The following is a 17,649-nucleotide window of genomic DNA, read 5'->3' on the forward strand; positions in this document are numbered from 1 at the left end:
ATTGGGTTGTTTCATCTAATTATGTGTAAAAGGTAATAAATGCTCTGAAACTCTTCTAGACAAGGGAGAGAAGGCTGAGAACAAGCTAGCTGCCCAGTGCGATAGGTTGAAGCAGTAAGCTCAGAGGTAATAGCAGAACCAAACATACTTTTTCTGGTTTGTACTGTGGTTCATTTACTAAGGACTTCTCCAGGACTTCTTTGACCACCGTAGGACTGAAGCCTCAGAGACAACTGTATCTTCTGCTCAGGATCTTGGTAGGGGGTGTCCCTTAGGATTGAGTCCTGAAGAATAAAGGGGAGTCCAGGAAGGCTGGATGCTTCTCAGGAGGGAAGTCTTAAAGGCACAAAGCAGGCTGTCCTTCTGTGCTGTAGGATGAGTCAGTGAGGTCAAAGACTGTCATGGATGAACAGGAAGCTCTTTCTGAGGCACCAGGAGGGAAAGAGAATTTACCTCCTGTGAAAGAAGGGATGGGAAAACTGGGGGAGAGGACAAAGAAGTTGTTAGGATGTGTAGGGAGAAAATAAGAAAGGCAAAAGCCTAGCTTGAACTCAACCTGGCCACTGGAGTAAAAGGGAACAAAAAACTTCTTTACAAGTATATTAACAGTAAGAGGACAGATAAGGAGAATCTCCATCGTTTACTGGATGCAGCAGGGAATGTGACCACTGAGGATAAGGAAGAGGCTGAGGTTCTCAGTGCCTTCTTTACATCTCTCTGTAAAAGTCAGACAAATCCTCGGGGTACTCCAGCCCCTGACCTGCAAGTCTGAGATGGGGAACAGAATAAATCCCCCATGGTTCAGGTAGAAACACTTAGGAACCTGCTGTTCCACCTGGACTGTCACGAAGTCCATGGGACCAGATGGGATCCACCTGAGGGGTGCTGAGGGACCTGGCAGAGGTGATTGTCAAAGCCACTTTCCACTATCTATCAGTGTTCTTGGTCAAGCGGAGAGGTCCCAGTGTATTGGAGGCTTGCCAATGTGACTTCATCTACAGGAATGGTCATAAGGAGGGTCTGGGGAACTGCAGGCCTGTCAGACTGACCTCAGTGTGCCAGGGAAGGTTTATGGAACAGATTATCTTGAGTGAGTTCACATGGTATGTGTGGGACAACCAGGGGATCAGGCCCAGCCATCATTGTTTCATGAAAGGCAGGTCCTGGTTAACCAAACTGGTCTCCTTCTATGATCAAGTGACTTGCCTGAAGGATGAGGCAAAGACTGTTAATGTAGTCTGCTTAGACTTGAGCAAAGCCTTTGACACTGTCTTCCACAGTATTCTCCTGGGGAAGTTGGCAGCCCCTATTTTTGGCAGACATACTCTGCTGGGTAAAGAACTGGCTGGAGGGCCAGGCCTAGAGGGTGGTGGTGAATGGAGTTAAATCCAGCTGGCTACTGGTCATTAGTGTTGTTCCCCAGGGGTTGATACTGGGGCCTGTTGTGTTTAATATCTTTATAGATGACCTGGACAAGGGGATTGAGTGTACCCTCAGTAAGTTTGCAGATGACACCAAGTTGGGAGGATGCCTCAATCTGCCTGAGGGAAGGGAGGCCCTTCAGAGGGATCTGGATAGGCTGAATAGCTGGGCTGAGGTCAGTGGGATGGAGTTTAACAAGGCCAAGTGCTGGGTCCTGCACTTTAGTCACGAAACCCCTGGCAACTCTACAGGCTGGGGGCAGAGTGGCTGGAAGACCAAGTGGAAGAAACAGACCTGAGGGTCTTGGCTGAACGTAAGTCAGCAGTGTGCCCAGGTAGCCAAGAAGGCCAATGGTATTCTGGTTTGTATCAGATACAGTGCTGCCAGCAGGAGCCCAGAAATCATCATAGAATCATAGAACGACCAAGGCTGGACAAGACCTCCAAGATCACCCAGTCCAACTGTCCATCTACCACCAATATTTCCCCACTAAACCGCGTCCCTTGGGACAACTTCTAAACATCTCTTGGACACCTCTGGGGACAGTGACTTCGGCACCTCCCTGGGCAGCTTGACCACTCTTTTGGAGAAGAAGTATATCCTAATATCCAACCTGAACTTCCCCTGCCTCACTGCAACGCTTCACTGCCGTCTTAGCTCAACCCTTGCAGAATTTACACCAGACCCTGAAGCCAAAAAACGCCTCACTGCCTGCAGAACTCGCTGGTGATGTTTGGAAGGGGATAGGCAAAGAGAGTGAAATCTAGGATGTACTTGGGGAGCAGCTCTTTTATCAGCTGGTGCTGGGTGTTGCACAGGTAGTAGTGGAGCGTTTCCGCCGTCACGGGCTTGTACCATGACTGCCTTTCCAGGAAGCGGACGAAGGATGGTGCCTGAACTTCCTCCAGGACACGGTTGGCGTCCTCCTTGAGCCGCTCGTAGGAGCCGATGAAGTCGTACCGCACGGCGCAGGGCTGGCACAGGTTGTAGATGGGCATCCAGTGCTCATTCATCCTCTCCACCTCCTCATCCAGCAAGTAGCAGAGGAACTCGGAGAAGGTCACGTCGTCGCCCACTGACTTCCCCCCGTTCTTCCGGTACCGCCTGACTATCTCCACTCCGTACTTCTGCTGGTACTCCTTGATCTCCCCAAATTTGTTCCTGTAGGCCGACAGCAACCTCTCGGCTGGGTTCCTCACGAAGATGAACTTGTAGTAGTTCTTCAGGTGGTAGTTGATCTCGTCGGGCCTCATGTCCCCCAGGAACACCAGGTCACTCTTGTGGTGTGATGTGATGTCTCATCCATTTGTACTCAGTACTGGTGAGAGTGCACCTTGAGTAATGTGTTCAGTTTTGGGCCCCTCACTACAAGAAAGACACTGAGGCCCTGGAGCATATTCAAAGAAGGGCAGCAAAGTTGGTGAGGGGTCTGGAGCACAGGTCTTATGAGAGAGCAGGGATTGTTCAGTCTGGAGAAGGGGAGGCTCAGGAGAGACCTTATCACTCTGCAGCTTCCTGAAATGAGTTAGTGGCAAGGTGAGATTCAGCCTCTTCTCCCACATAAGTCTCAAGTTGTGTTGGGGGAGATTCAGGTTAGACATTTGGAAAAAATTTCTTCTCCAAAAAGTGTGGTCAGGTACTGGAATGGGCTGTCCAAGGAAGTCACTGTCCTTGGAGATGTTCAAGAAACATTTAGGTGTTGTACTAAGGGACTTGGTTTAGTGAGGAAATAGTGGTAGGTGTGCAATTGGTTTGGAGATCTTTTCCAACCTTGGTGATTCTGTGATTCTAAGTCACAGAGCTAAACCCTTATTCAGAGCAAAAGTAGCAATCATTTGATGTGCATCCCAGATGTACGCCCCACTGGAAAACTCTGGCTTTCTTACTGGTTTTGTTTACTTCTTTGTGCAGAACCCTTCTGGATCAAGTCTGATTGGAGTTTTGTTCTAAGCTCTTCTTTTGTAAAATCCCACATGAAACACACTTTCAGCTTTGGGACTATTTTAGCACTCTATTCTTAGAGCATTCTCTTTGGAAGATAGGAAGGATTAAAGCTGGTTGACCTGGGAAGTACTGAGTTAGATATGCATGAGATGTCATGACAATTATATAAATAATCTAATTTGAACAGGAAGAGCTGTTCAAACCACCAAAGATGTAGTCCAGTGATAGATGCACTTCAGTGACAGTGTAGGCTTGCAGAAATGTCGTGTTTCTGCAGGTTTTCTGTTGTGATCCCATGACACATCGTGATATCCCTGAGGTTGTTCAGGCACAGACTGGGTCACAGCAGGGAATGTACTGAAAATCAGATTGGAGATAAGGCATGGGGGCACGAGTGGCTAGGGTAGATGAGTGGGAACTGCCAGCATCAAAACCAGCATCAAAGGCCCTGTATTTCACCTTGCTATGATGTATGTAAACTGCTTGCTGAGAATCCTTGAATTAATGATCCATGAAAGCTCTTCATATTCCTCTCATCTTTCCTGAATAAATTCTTCCAATATAATCTCACTTTGCTGTTCTGTCAAAATTGCCTAGGTTTCTCTTCACTTTAAATTGAGAACTGCTATAAATCTTGGTTTACTTTCTTTTAAATGAATTTCTGTACTATGTCTCCCTCAGTTGGTGTTAAAAATACTAGCTTGCCGTATGATATATATCGCTGTTATATGCATTTATCCACATGGACAGAGCCAAACTGTAATACATTTAATCCTGTTGTAATGAACACTTGGTTTGTATCACGGTGAAGACAGTGAAGTTCATGTTCAAGTTATTATTGATGGAAAATAATACCTTTCTGCCTTCTGAACAGGACATAAAGAACTGGATCTTATGCCAGAAGAACTGAAAACAAAGCCTTTAATGAGATTTTAAGAAATATTACAGATTTGTATGAGTAATGACATCCTCAGCACTAGCTGAGGTTAAAAAATATAAAAGAAAACCAGTTCTTAAAGTGGAGGCCATAAATTGGAATTAGCCCCTTGGAACCTTGGAGAAATGTGTAGTTTTAAGGACTCCTTTTTTTCCTTCTTTCACATTCTTAAACTGGGATGGAAAATGGGGTACTGTTTTAAGACAATTGAGATTAAATGTGTGAATGCCATAATTTAGGCATTTTCATACCCTGTTCTTGGAGACTGGAGTATTGGCAGAGATTTTGTCTGTTCAGGAAGCAAAACAGGCTTCTCCATGGTACTTTTTAGGGTGGCGAAGAGGCGAACCTTTGCAGAAAAAATGTACCTCTCTTGTTACATAGCTGACACAGAGAAGAATATAGTGGTGAATTCTGTATTTCCTTCTGTCTTCAGAAACAGTAAGAAAAATAACTGTATGAAAACATTCTTTAACTGAGATGGTGTGTGGGTACTTTTTCTCAAGGATAACGGTATGTAAACTGTAGAAGGTACCAGGAGATGGCAGCATCCACCAAGTCCTTTGTGCATCTGTGCATGCATTTAGTTAGTTGGTATTGTGGGGCCTTCTTACCTGAAGATTGCTTCAGAATCTTCCATTTGAGTCGTTTTTTCCCCGGTGTTTTTGTTAAATGTCAATACAGCATTCTGATCATTTCAGCCTGTTTTGCTCAGTGGGATTACAGGATTTTGTAAGAAAAAGGCATGCCAAAGGGACAGAGTGAATTCAGCGCTGTGTCCTATTTACTTTTCTCACTGTCTCACAGGAGGCTTCTAGCTTTGTTTTAAAGCTGAGTAAGGACAGCAGAATAACTTACAGTTATGTGTGAAGAGATGGAAGAGATCCAGAGATAAAGGAAGAGGACGGGTTACTGATTTACAGAGCCAGTTTGACCTGTTCCACGGGCTTGGTTAGGACTTATTAAAGTGACAGTTAGGAGCTGTTCCTGTAGCAAAACCAGGGCTAGGTTTTCAAAAGTTTTTGAGAACCTTGGGAATGCAGCTCAATTTCTTGGCTCAACTTGTCTTGATTCTGCGGAAATTAGGAACAATGTTTGTGTTTGTTAGTGTGCGTATACCTTCAAAAATCTGGATCTCTGGGGAAAGATTTTTCTCTCAGCAAGCTGGTGTTGCACTGATCTATGAGCCTGTATTCAACTAGGACTTTTCAGTCCTGCCTGAAGTTGGCTGCATTTGAGCAGTGTTTGTATGTGTATGAGCTTTATGAGGAAAGGAAGTGTGAAGACATAAACACAATATTTATGGTCATTTAGTCATTATATGGAGTGCTTCTGTTATTAAAAACACAGCAACTGCTGGCATTGCATTTTGATGTGTTCCAAAACAGCAAACATGGTCATTCCTACGTTGCATTTTATTTCTTATTACTTCAAGATAAATTGAGAAGCTTTTAGTAAACTTTATTTGTTCCATTGTTATTTTTGATGTTTGATGGAGGCTTAGAAGATTTTATTTATTTTTTTAACTAAAAATTTCAGTGATATCTAGTTCAATCAGCCCTAGTTATTTCTGGGAAGGCTGCTGATAGTCATATAGGATATTAATATTCAGAATGCTTTTTCATGTGGCGCGTGTTGAGATTACCACTCCTGCTGAGGGTATGGCCCAGCATTCAAGTTAGACTAAAGGATCTTTTACATGCTTTTCTTCTTTTTGGATTCTTTTGCAGAGTGGGATATTGCTATGTGGGGCTAAGCATCAGTGGTCAGGTTCCTTAAATCTCAGTAGAAGGAAAGGGATTTCCCAGACAGTATGTTCTCCTGGCCTAAAGTAGAACTATATTCCTAGACAGCTCTAGTTTTTGCCACTAGCATGTGACCTTTAAATCAGTTGTGAATTAGGCATACCATAAGCATTGGACTGCCTTTGCTACATCACTAAAAATGCCTTCAAGATGACCTATCCTTTCTTCTTACAACAAGGGTGAACAATTGGGTCAGAAAGTTGTCAGAGCTAATTCTCTTTCCTGTATTTGACTAGCAGATAATTCACCCTCACAGGGGCTCCCAACACTGTCTGTTGCCACTTGGCTTGTGCATGAAGCCAATTGAAAGATTCCTCTCTCTGAGGGCTGCCTGGAAACTCATCTGATCTGCTAAGGCAGGGCTTGTAAGCAAAGCAGCAGCAAAATGCAATCCTGAAATAAATGGTCTTTTCAGGTTTTAAACTTTACTCACATGATTATTAGGAACCTTGTGCCAGATGCTGTGGCTATACTGAATGGAATATCTAGTTAGAGCTGTAGCCACTCTTTCTCCAGCAAGTTAATAAGGTGGCAAGAGTTCTTTGAATACCGTGTAAGTCTTTGAAATTGTGCAAAAGTCCTTTGGATTTAATGAAAGCTAATCAGCATGACACAACAAAGAGCCGAGTAAGTCTTATGAAGAAGAAAAGTTTGAGAAGTTGAATTATTTTTTTGTGGTGGCTTTTTCACCCTCTAACCATTTGACCTCATTGATTGAGGCACTGTGTTAACAGGATAGTTATCAAATGGAATGGAAACTGTTCTTGTGTTGAATGTAAACCTTTTATTCTTTGACTAATAACGGTTTTAATCAAGTAATTAATAAGTAATTAGCTGAAATATGATAGCCTAATTCTTTCTTTAAAGAGTTATTTTAAATATCTTTTACCTAGTCAACAAAAATTTGATTAAAATAAGCATGAGTATTTTTCTCCAAACTTCTCTCTTTCTTAACTAAATGAGTGTCTGAAAAGATCCTTTTTGGGTACTTTCTATACATTTCTCTGCCTAAGAAGCTAGCATCCCATATAAAAGTGAAAGGCTAAATTGTTTGCCTACAATATGGACTGAGATTTTTAATTCCATTGTTGAACTGTAAAACGTGTCTCCTATGTGTAGATGCCAAGTGAACCAACCATCAACCACACAAAAAAGCAACAACAGCAACAAAAAATAGCATATTAATGAGAAGTTGCAATGTGAACTCTTAGTATTGAAAAAATTAAGGTATGAATTTGACCACCTTTAATGATCAGTGGAATTAACAGAGTCTGTGACTTGTGGCACTTGATCTAACAGGATACTTCTCAGGATTAGCTGGGCACTTGCATTTACTGAGCAGTGACTACCAGAAGTAACACACAAACACATACAGTTGAAAGTTGCATCTCCCTCCTATGCAGACTTCACAGGATGATGATCATATTTAAAAATGCAGACATAGTCAATGATTTCAGTTTTTGAAATATGGTCTTGTGTGGTTATGGGAGCCTTCTCAAAGTATTGACTGTCCTTTTTTGCTGGTAAGTTTGGTAGGCCACTTAGCTCTTTTCCCCAGTGGAATCAGTCCAAGCCAGATTTAGTTCCCAGATGTTTCCAGTATGCTATACAACACAAATTTCATTTGCAGTTACTTACCATAACTACTGTTGATAGGGCCTCATCATAAGGGGATTGAGTGTACCCTCGGTAAGTTTGCAGATGACACCAAGTTGGGAGGATGTGTCAATCTGCCTGAGGGAAGGGAGGCTCTTCAGAGGGATTTGGATAGGCTGAATAGCTGGGCTGAGGTCAATGGGATGAGGTTCAATAAGGCCGAGTGCTGGGTCCTGCACTTTGGCCACAATAAGTGGTCAGGCACTGGAATGGCCTGCCTAGAGAGGTGGTTGAGGCGCCATCCCTAGTGCTGTTCAAGAAGAGTTTAGATGAGGTGCTGAGGGATTTGATTTAGTGGTTTTGTGGGTAGGGATGGCATTAGGAGGATGGTTGGACTAGATGATCTTGTAAGTCCTTTCCAACCTAATGTACCTATGAACCTATAAGAAAAACCTTGTGTAGCACATAACTCAGTGTTCACTGTTGGTCCATATATGTTAAATCATAAAAGATAATGTGGTAACCCCATTTTTCTGGAGTTTAGGGGATTTTATGTGGTCTGGATGATTTGTAGTTGGATCTGTGTTCATATTTATAAGCAAATAAAAAAGACCGAATGTCAGTGGTGTTGTGTATCATTGTCATTTGAGCTGTGACGGTTATATCAGCCTTGCCCAACTGTAAAATCCATGTAATAGAGCTGGCCTTTTGCATGGCAGTGGAGTGAATGATGAGCAGAAGTACAACACTTACCTTGACCCAGCTATTCAGGAGTAATATTTAAGCAACACAGACTCCATTGCTTTTTGTCATATGGCCATTTCAGTTTTTCGTTAATTTTCCTTCACCCTTCCCTAGTTACTCTCTACTAGTGCAATCTGCTTTACTTGATGCAGATTGCACCCCCCTTACCAGCATATAGCCACTGCTATTCACTCATTTACTGAATTGCCTTACATAATTAGTGAACATTGGGACGATATGATGAGTCTCGTGAGCTTGCCGTAACACAAGATGAGTTTCAAGGTCTTTGATACTGTTTTGTTGTCAGATGTGGTGGAACTGGACTCTTGTTTGTGATTTTTTTTCCTTTTCTTCCCAGGAGAAGGTAAAAAATATCTATTTCTAAGTTTGTTGAAAAAGATGCCTTGGAGGATTAGAATTTCTGAATTATTCTGCATCAGAAAAAAAGCTTTCAGAAATAAAACTTTAACAAAAAAAGTTTTAAAAATTGAATTAAATTTTTAAAAATTTTAAAAATCACTACAATGATTTATACAATTATGCTTGCTTGAGCTTTGCAGTTTGCAGTGTGTCATATTCTTTCTATATATTGACTGAAATATACAGTGTTTTGGGTACAATTTGGGAACACTGCAACTTCAGTAAGTCCAATGACCACAAAAAGCTTGAAAACTGCTAGACTTAAATGAGATCCATTTTAGTGTGTTAGTCTTATTTACTTTCTTAATATCTAAATAATTTTACTTGATTTCATTAGCAACAAGGAACAAATATTATTTTTAAGAGTTCTTTTGTTGGAACAAATATTAATGTTATTTTCAAGGATTCTTTTGTTAGGAGGCTCATGTAAGAGTGTAGAGGTGACTTTATACTGGTCAGAAAAAGCAATAGATTTTGGAGAGCTAAGGCCACCACTGTATCTATAGCTTATTCTGTTGTACTTGGATACTGAAAAGGACTCAGGACAGGTGTAATGTGACTTAAAATACTACATGATTTACACCTCTCTACGTGGAGACTTATAGCATAAGATAACAGATGATTAATGATGTTAACATGCAGTGATTTTTACAGATGCTCAACACCAACAACCTCAGCTAAAAAGAAAATGACAGCTGCTGATTGAAAAGGGGGCCATTAACGTCAGTGCTAAAACTGCATTCTGTCCTGTTTATTGTTTCACTTGAGCCTTCTGTCTTCCTATGCCCAAAAGTGAACTATTTTGAAAATTAGAAGGCAGTCTATTCAGTCATTTTTAAAGTAGGCAAGAAGTAGTGCAGGAGAGAGATTTTCCAAGTTTCTCCTGTTGTTGACATATATATTTTTTTAATGAAGCATCATTATGTTGGGAGCACACAGTTCACAGTTAAAGAGTAGCAAGCCTTAGGGCTCACTTCATACTGAGTAGATAATCATATTCACGTGACTACTTTAATGAAACATCATAGATTTATTCCAACTGAAGATCTAGTCCTCAGTACACAGCTCTCTGTGCTGAGTCTAGTGACAAAACTGAGATAACACAGAATTTCTGTGGCTTGCTTGTAACTACCAGAATCTGAAGGTACGATTACATTTATTCTTTCTGTTCCTTCTCTCTACCTGTGTTGAAAGGGTACTGTATGTGGCTATAAGTGTCTGAGTTGCACTGCCTGATGATTCTCTCTGCTCTTGATGGAGGCCCAAAAATACAAAGTTTAACTGTCTTAATGGGCTACTCAAATTATTTTAAAATGCTGTGTGAACAAAAATAATGCTGAAAGAAGTGTGAGAAGACTAATGAAGAAACCAAAACTATAGGAAGATTTTTTTATGTGTGCATATGTACATGTGTATCACAGAATCACTGAATTGTAGGGGATGGAAGGCACCTCTAGAGATCATCTAGTCCAACCCCCCTGCCAAAGCAGTTCCCTAGACCAGGTTGCATAGGTAGGCGTCCAGGCAAGCCTTGAACATCTCCAGAGGAGACTCCACAACCTCTCTGGGCAACATGTAACTTCTAGTTGTCTGTGGTTTCGTATTCATCTCCCATTCTTGTTGCTTTATAATAGAAGTAGATGGGAGCTGAGGCAGGAGATTGTGTGGGAATGTCATGGAGGTGCAAAACACAAGATTTGGGATGGATGTTAACGAAGGGATGAAAGCAGGCTGTGCAAAATAAATTTGTAAAGATAACACAGTGGCTAATGTGAATAATGAATTGAAGGCAGGAGAATTAATACTATGTCCCTGTATGTGTTAACATACCAAGTCATGATAGAAAGCAAAGAGATTTTTGGCAATTTCAGGAGTGTCTAAAAGTTTTCCTCTTTTCTTGAGGCTTATTAAGTAGAAAGGAGATGGCTTTTTTGATTAGGGGGACATAAATGGGTAGAGTAGTAATAAAATCCTTCTAGACTTGATAAAGAACTCCTCACAACAGTTTTCTGTGTAACCTTAATAAGAATTACTGGAATTTATTCAGCTTGCCCTGTGCAATTCGATTCTGGCTCTTCCACACTATTAATGCCAAATTTGTGCCAAGAAAATGACTGTACTTACCTGTAAAATGTACATGTGTTGTTGTTGCTTAAAAACTAAATAACCTTTCGTAAGTAATAATTCTAGTTCAACGTTTTCAACCCGTTGGAGGCATATCCTGTGTCAGAGAATGTGGCAAATATTGAGGTAGAAGTGTTTCATTATGCAAGTCAAATCAGGAAACATTTTTGTGCAGCCAGTATGTGGGTGTGTGTGTGTTTATTTGAGTATATATCTTCCTACATAATTCTTCATCTTCTAGTCTACATATTCTCCTCGTCAAAAGTGAAATCATATTAAACACTGTTAAATAGCAATACTTTACATTTAGTAGTAGTATTTTTCATCCAGGCATCTCATGCTGCTTTAGTTATTAATTAATATTTGATAATCCTGGGATGACATTGGAAATACTTTAATAATGGTTAAACAGAATCACAGAATAATTAAACACTTGTATGTAGTGACACCTGCCGTTTCTGTTTCAAATAGGTTTTCAAATTCTGAGCTAACTGTTGTTCTATAAAATCTTAGACACGAAGCATTTTAATTTTTATCTCAATACAACTGCTCAAGGTCAGTCCTGTAAGTGTTTGTGTGTTGGTAGGCATGACCGTAATTTGCTATATTTAGAATAGTAACTGTGCTTTCTCTCCATTGTTCTTTTTTATTTTAGTTATTATTATTTGAAAGTCTTCTCTTAACAAGCTTGATTGTAAGATTCACTTTTCTGAAGTGAGGACACAGTCAGTAAGTCATCCAGAAGTTAAATTGCTAATTCTCATAGTCTCATTGCTATACTAGTTCTAAATGCTTCATAATTCTTTTGCAGGGTGAACATGTAATAAAATAACTGAACCAATCCGTCTCCCAAAGTCTGAAATGTGTGAGAGCTGTCAAGATAGTTTTAATTTCTTCTCTTTTTCAGCTTAACCCACGCTATCCAGAAGGTAATAATGAAGGAAAAGCTTTGGTAAGTGGAATTCATATGTTGCATGTAACAACTATGTTGTTAGCCTAATAATGCCCAACCAGTGGAAGTCCTTTGTAGCTTTCCCTGCAGTAGTGTGTCACAACCACTGAGTTGTCTTCTGTGTCATGTATAAGCTAGGGTGCAACTCAGTACTGTCATTACAGAAAGTTTTCCCTTTTGTAAATGGAAAATGTTAGGAAGCTTATTCAAATTTTGCAACAAATTAGGAATAGTTTGAAGTCAGTTCTGCTTAGTGACTACAGGCACGAAATTGTTAATACTTATTACATTAGAGATACTACCTCATGGCAAAAGGTCCACTCTCTTTAGCAAGAAAATCAGGGGTAAGTAAGTCTGGTTATTTATGTACCAAATCTAATTCAGAGGCTCTGCTAGTGGAGATGAGCTTCCCTGGGACATGTTTGTTAGTCAGGCATGGCTCTAAATATAAGAATATGCTGAGACTCTTTTCATTACCTGTGTTGAATACATGTGAGAAGATATTCAGGCTTAGGCTGAGCCCTGCTGCACAGTAGGCAACTCTAGCGCTATACTTTCTTAACGACCTAAGTTGTCTTTGCTGCAGTGTGAGTAGGTTGGACAAGAAGACAGATGCTTCCAGGCAGTCTGGTGCTATTACAGGCAAAAGACTTTATCTTTTACAGTGCTAAGAGCATGCTCATAATTCTAACTGAGCAAGACCAGGGTATTGTGGTTTATAATGTGTGGAGGACACGGATATAAAACTGAGGGAATCTTAAACAAATAATCCCAAAAGAATCATTCCTTCATCACATTCATGAGATTGCCTTGAAGATGCTGAGATTTTAGAAAAAATAAATGTAATTTCTTTCTGCTGGCCTTCTGGCTTTTGTTCTTTTAAAGGACAGATTTTCAAGTTTTTCTCTGCATGGGGAAGAATTTTTTGTACTTTTTTTTTGTAATGAAAACCAAGATTCTTACATAATCATATGCCTCCAGCTCTGCAATTTAAAAAGAAATGGAGACTGTTGTAGGAGTTGGGAACATTGGTTTTCCATCTTCACTGGTATTCGGTATAAATAGAAATACAGCAGTAGGAGCTAAGTTGGCCAGAGAAATGAAAGTTCTCTCTTGTGCAAATACAGGAGTTCTAGGAGTTGTATCTCTTCTGTTTTGGAATCACGTTTGAAGCCCCCTGAAGGTTTCTGACAGAAAATGAGATATTCTCTAGAATATCTTCTTGAGTAGGGTGCCTGCCAGGAAGTGCTTGGGTTCATGCTCTTAGAACAGTGTACCTGGGGTTACATACAGCTCAGTTGCCTTAACAATTTAGTTCATGCCATGGTGGCACCTCCTTCATCAAATCTCCTAATTATTTCCTATTTAAGACATTCAAACTCAATTTGCAGAGCAGTCTGTGTGTAAACTTGCTTTCTGTTGGATCAAAATTAAAAGATTCACATCTGGAATATAGGTTCCGTGTTCTAGCCTCATGTGGGCCAGAAAACAAGAAAAGCACCCAGCCCAGAAAACAAGAACAGAGCTAATTTGAATTCAGACTCATGAAAGCATGTATAGTGTTGATCTTAGGTCCTTATCACAGAGTTCAAAGGTATTATGCTGTGCTATATTAATTTATATATAGAATAGGATGTCCAATTTTATTAGTTTCATCTATAATACGTAGGTCACTCCAAGTAATGCCTCCTGTTTATTTCTATGGAAACTACAACAGGTATGAAAAGCACAAGAACGCTATTTGATAGAGCAAATTCTCAGCTGCAAAACAGTTTTTCAGTGTAACTGCTACCATTAGCTATGCATTTTCACCAGTGATGCACAAGAGCTGCATGCTGCACTCATAAAAATCTGCACGGCCATTTGGAAGGTGGCTTGTCTTTCACACTGCTGTCACCACTGCTGAAATGCAGTGCCCACCACCTCACTGTGCTCACATCCACTGTTTGGTTTCCATAAACGCTCAGCAAGTGTCAGAGAATGTCAATAGGTGCAGAGTTTTCTACATGAAGGTATTCAATTACACACCTTTGCTTTATTACATGTCAGATGTCATTTTGCCACTGTCCCTCTGCTGCCACCTGTCTTGTGATTATAAAATAGAACAGAATGTTGGTGGGAGGGTTCAGCCTCTACTGTCGTACCACCAGCATCCGCCTCTGACATTGTGGACCAACATAACAGAATAGGAGGCATTACCTTTGGAGCAGCTCTCGTAGTTGAATATTCCTTGGTCTGGATAATGAAGAACACGAGTGATCTGAACATGAACGCTAAAGGTGACTTCTCTAACAGTTTGGCTTAATCCTCCTGTGTGTTTCTTTCAACTAAGATCCAAGACCAGAGAAATCTGATTGGACAAATATTTCCATTGAGCATTTAATCAAAACTGGCCGATGATAAAAAGTGGTTGTCTGTGGAGATTTTACTCTACACAGTCATCACATTTTTTGTGAACATATTTCGCAAAAGAAATCCTGAAAAGACTTGGTAACACCTCCATATGAATCCAAGCCTACAGGTGCTTTTTTTTGAAGGATACCTTTCTTAGAGTACAAGAGCCCTCCAAACCTCTGAATAAGAAAGCAAGCTGGGGAGAAAGGAAACCGGATGGCTTGGCAAGGTCCTGCTGGTCAGACTGAGGGAACAGAAGGATTGTATTAGCTGTGGGAGGAAGCACGTGTCACCTGGGGAGAATACAAGGTTGTTGTCCAGACTTGAAGAAAGGAGATTAGGAAAGCCAAGGTGCAGATGGAACTGAACTTGGTGAGGGATGTTTAAAAACAACAAGAAGGGATTCTGTAGGTACGCTGGCTGAAAGAGGCAGGCCGAAGAGAGCATACCTCCTTTGCTAAATGAGGAAGGAGAACTGGCTATGACATATATGCAGCCCGTGTTTTGCTTTTCACTGCTGGGATAAGAGGGTTCCAGCTCTTCCTCTGTTATCTAGGTTTTAAGAAAGACACAACCATCTGTATGTTTTCTGCCAGTCCTTAACTATAAATGTGTGATGTGGCTTCTTGTGCATGTTCTCTGCCTGGTTTACAAGTCCTGACCGCAGTTGCTTAGGCAACTGTCAATTTTAGAAAGCAGAAACGGAGAAAGATTTTCTGTGGTGCAGTAGTGGGCATAGCCCCCTAGATGCTTCCAAAGGCCATCTTTTTGCCTTAGGTGACTTAAAAATATGAAAGAATTTTGTCAACTTAGAACATAAATATTGCCAGAAGTCACTGGGGCTTTTGTTCCCCAGCAATGTTTGGACTGCCTTCCTTACTCATTTATGGGCTGCTTTGTGAGATTCCAGCCAAATTGTTTGGTAAAACATTGCTTTGATTTCTGTTAAAATTGAGCCTTATATTGAGTCAATATTCTGTGTGTGCTTTTCCCACATCTAAATTCTGGATTTTATTTTATTTTTTAACATGAGACCTTTCTCTAATTTAAAGGCCTTATATAAATAAATGGCATATCCAGCTCTTGAAGTCTAGGAGATTGTAAAATATAGTGCATCAAAATGCAGCTTTCTGTTACAGCTCCCATTAAATCCAAAATTGGTGTATTTTATGCTGCAAAGTAGTCCATTATTTCCAATCACAGAAATGTACAACACCTAGAAGAACACCATAAACATTGGAGAAATGTCAAGAGCAGCTGGAAACATTTGTTAGTGCCTTAGTATTAAAAGGCTGTCTTTGGATAGCTACCTTACTTCCATTTGTCTGCATTTTCATGAAAGAGTGCTCATCCTAAGCAGTTCCAAACTGGGTTTTATTATTCAGATTTCTCTTGGAATTGAGACTGGTACGTATTTACATTTCTTTTAAGAAGCTGGGCAGTTCTACTGTGGACTTCTTGGTGCAATTTAATATACCTCCTTTGTCTTATTTCTGTCTCTGTTTGTGGATGCCAAAAAGCATTGCAGTTCAAAGCTTGTTTTCTTGCTTCCATTCCAAGTGACTTTTTTTCCTGATAAACACCATTTTTTACTCTTAGTTTTATTTTTTTATTACCTTCCAGCAACTAGATTTGTTTAATTAAATGTCATAATGCATGACACAGGTAATGTGGTTAAAACAATTAGAGTAGGTTTGGGGATTTTTTTTTCCAACATTGAGGCTGTAAACACTCTGAAAAATATATAAAAAAAATCCTCAGTTTTAAAATGGCAGTGTCTCTGCTTATATAAAGCCAGCAGTCAGACCACTTGAGAGGCTCTGCAGTCACTGGGGGAGAAGGGGAGACACAGATGCTGGCGCACTATTATTATTCTGCTGTTGCGCACAGGTCTGAATCAGCTCTGAAAACGCATACATTGTTTCTTACAGAATGTCTCTGGCTCCTAACAACAGAATTGCAACGTGATGTCTCTGCTAAAAATGCGATGACTCACAAATGAGTCAACAGCAAAGGTGTTAGGAGGCTAACTGCTGTGCTGTCTGCCAGGGCTTCCTAACATTCATGAGCAGGGCTGGCCATTAATTTACTTGACTTTCTTTTCATATAGAATTTTGAAAATCATCTAATGTATGGAGTTCTGCTTGTATTACAGCTCTGAGTAAATTCTAGTTTGTAAGAACCTCCTAAACTGGGCTAACATATTGAGATACCACATTGTGCTGGCTTTAGCAGGCGTTCTCAGAACTCTAGCTGTTATTAAATTTAATTTCTGCTGAAATCTGTAGTGCAGTTTAATGTATTCAGTCAGGAGAAGGGCATTATCCTTGTCTGCCTGTATGCCACAAGAGGTGTCCTCATCAGTTGGAATTATAGAGGGGATTTACGTTCTAAAAGGAAAGGTATTCCATGCCTGGCTTTTTTTTTTAAATGAGGGGTTGGTTTTTTTTTTTTACCAATGAGGTTTTATTTATTTATTTACTGCAGTTAGGCCCCCTTTTAAACAAAATACCTTGTAAATCTCCTGAATTTCAGGTATGATACCAATAGAGACGAAGAATATGAGGACTTGGGTGTAGTTCATGATTTCTAGCTGTAAGGTAAATGACTCCCAATGATGGTACTCCACAAGGGGATAGTATAGAGGATGGTATATTTTAAGTAGTTCTACATAAACAGTGTACAGATAATACAAAAGAGAAGATGGCTCACCTTTATGATGACAAGGCTTGCAGGGGACTCCATGTGGGAGGGATCTCCAAGAAGAGATCCTTCCCTGGTGGTGGTCAGCCCTTAAATGGGGTTTGAGAGAGGTGGAACCAGGCTCCACCCCTTCCACTCACACAGGTATATCACCTTCACCTGTGCCCCCATGGCTGATTCGGTATTCACCTCAGATGGCCAATCAGTGGTTCAGGCCGTGATTCAGCAGTTCCCATACACTAGCGAATTAAGTTAAGAACTTAAAATTAAGTTAAGAACAAAAATCACAAAACCATAACAGATGAAGAGTAATCTCCTGGGCTACACAGAATCTTAGGGGTTGGAAGGGACCTCTAGAGATCATAGAGTCCAACATCCATGCCAAAGCAGGTTCCCTACACCAGGGAAGTCCCAAAAAGACAAATCTAATTGTCTCCAATTACAAAACAGATGTTGTCATCATCATCACCTTCAATATATCTGCCCTTCAAATTGCAAACACTGTATATCTTCGTTAGATTTTATATATATGTTAAGCTTCTTTTTAAGTTGTGATACACTGAAAGCTAGTGGTGGAAGTCCAGGAATTGTTATTTGCTGTTAGCATG

At 40.4% G+C, this 17,649-nt stretch overlaps 2 protein-coding genes across 2 annotated transcripts in view; one reads left to right on the top strand and one right to left on the bottom strand.

The window, feature by feature from the left end:
* ITPR2 (inositol 1,4,5-trisphosphate receptor type 2) overlaps positions 1–17,649 on the top strand; it is a 255,879-nt gene that overhangs the window by 53,577 nt on the left and 184,653 nt on the right. Inside the window, exon 10 of the mRNA XM_065742442.1 lies at positions 11,900–11,944. Coding sequence (XP_065598514.1) covers positions 11,900–11,944 — 45 coding nt within the window. The remainder of the gene's footprint in view (positions 1–11,899; positions 11,945–17,649) is intronic.
* LOC136052921 (carbohydrate sulfotransferase 14-like) lies at positions 1,845–11,007 on the bottom strand. The gene is made up of 2 exons (XM_065743397.1): positions 10,993–11,007; positions 1,845–2,699 (listed from the first exon to the last, which is right to left on the bottom strand). The coding sequence occupies exons 1-2, from the start codon at positions 11,005–11,007 to the stop codon at positions 2,127–2,129; spliced, it is 588 nt and encodes a 195-aa protein (XP_065599469.1). The 3' UTR covers positions 1,845–2,126.

Source organism: Cyrtonyx montezumae, unplaced genomic scaffold, assembly GCF_038088225.1.
Source record: "Cyrtonyx montezumae isolate F1298 unplaced genomic scaffold, pur_monq_1.0 scaffold_3, whole genome shotgun sequence".
In the NCBI taxonomy this organism is placed as follows: domain Eukaryota; kingdom Metazoa; phylum Chordata; class Aves; order Galliformes; family Odontophoridae; genus Cyrtonyx; species Cyrtonyx montezumae.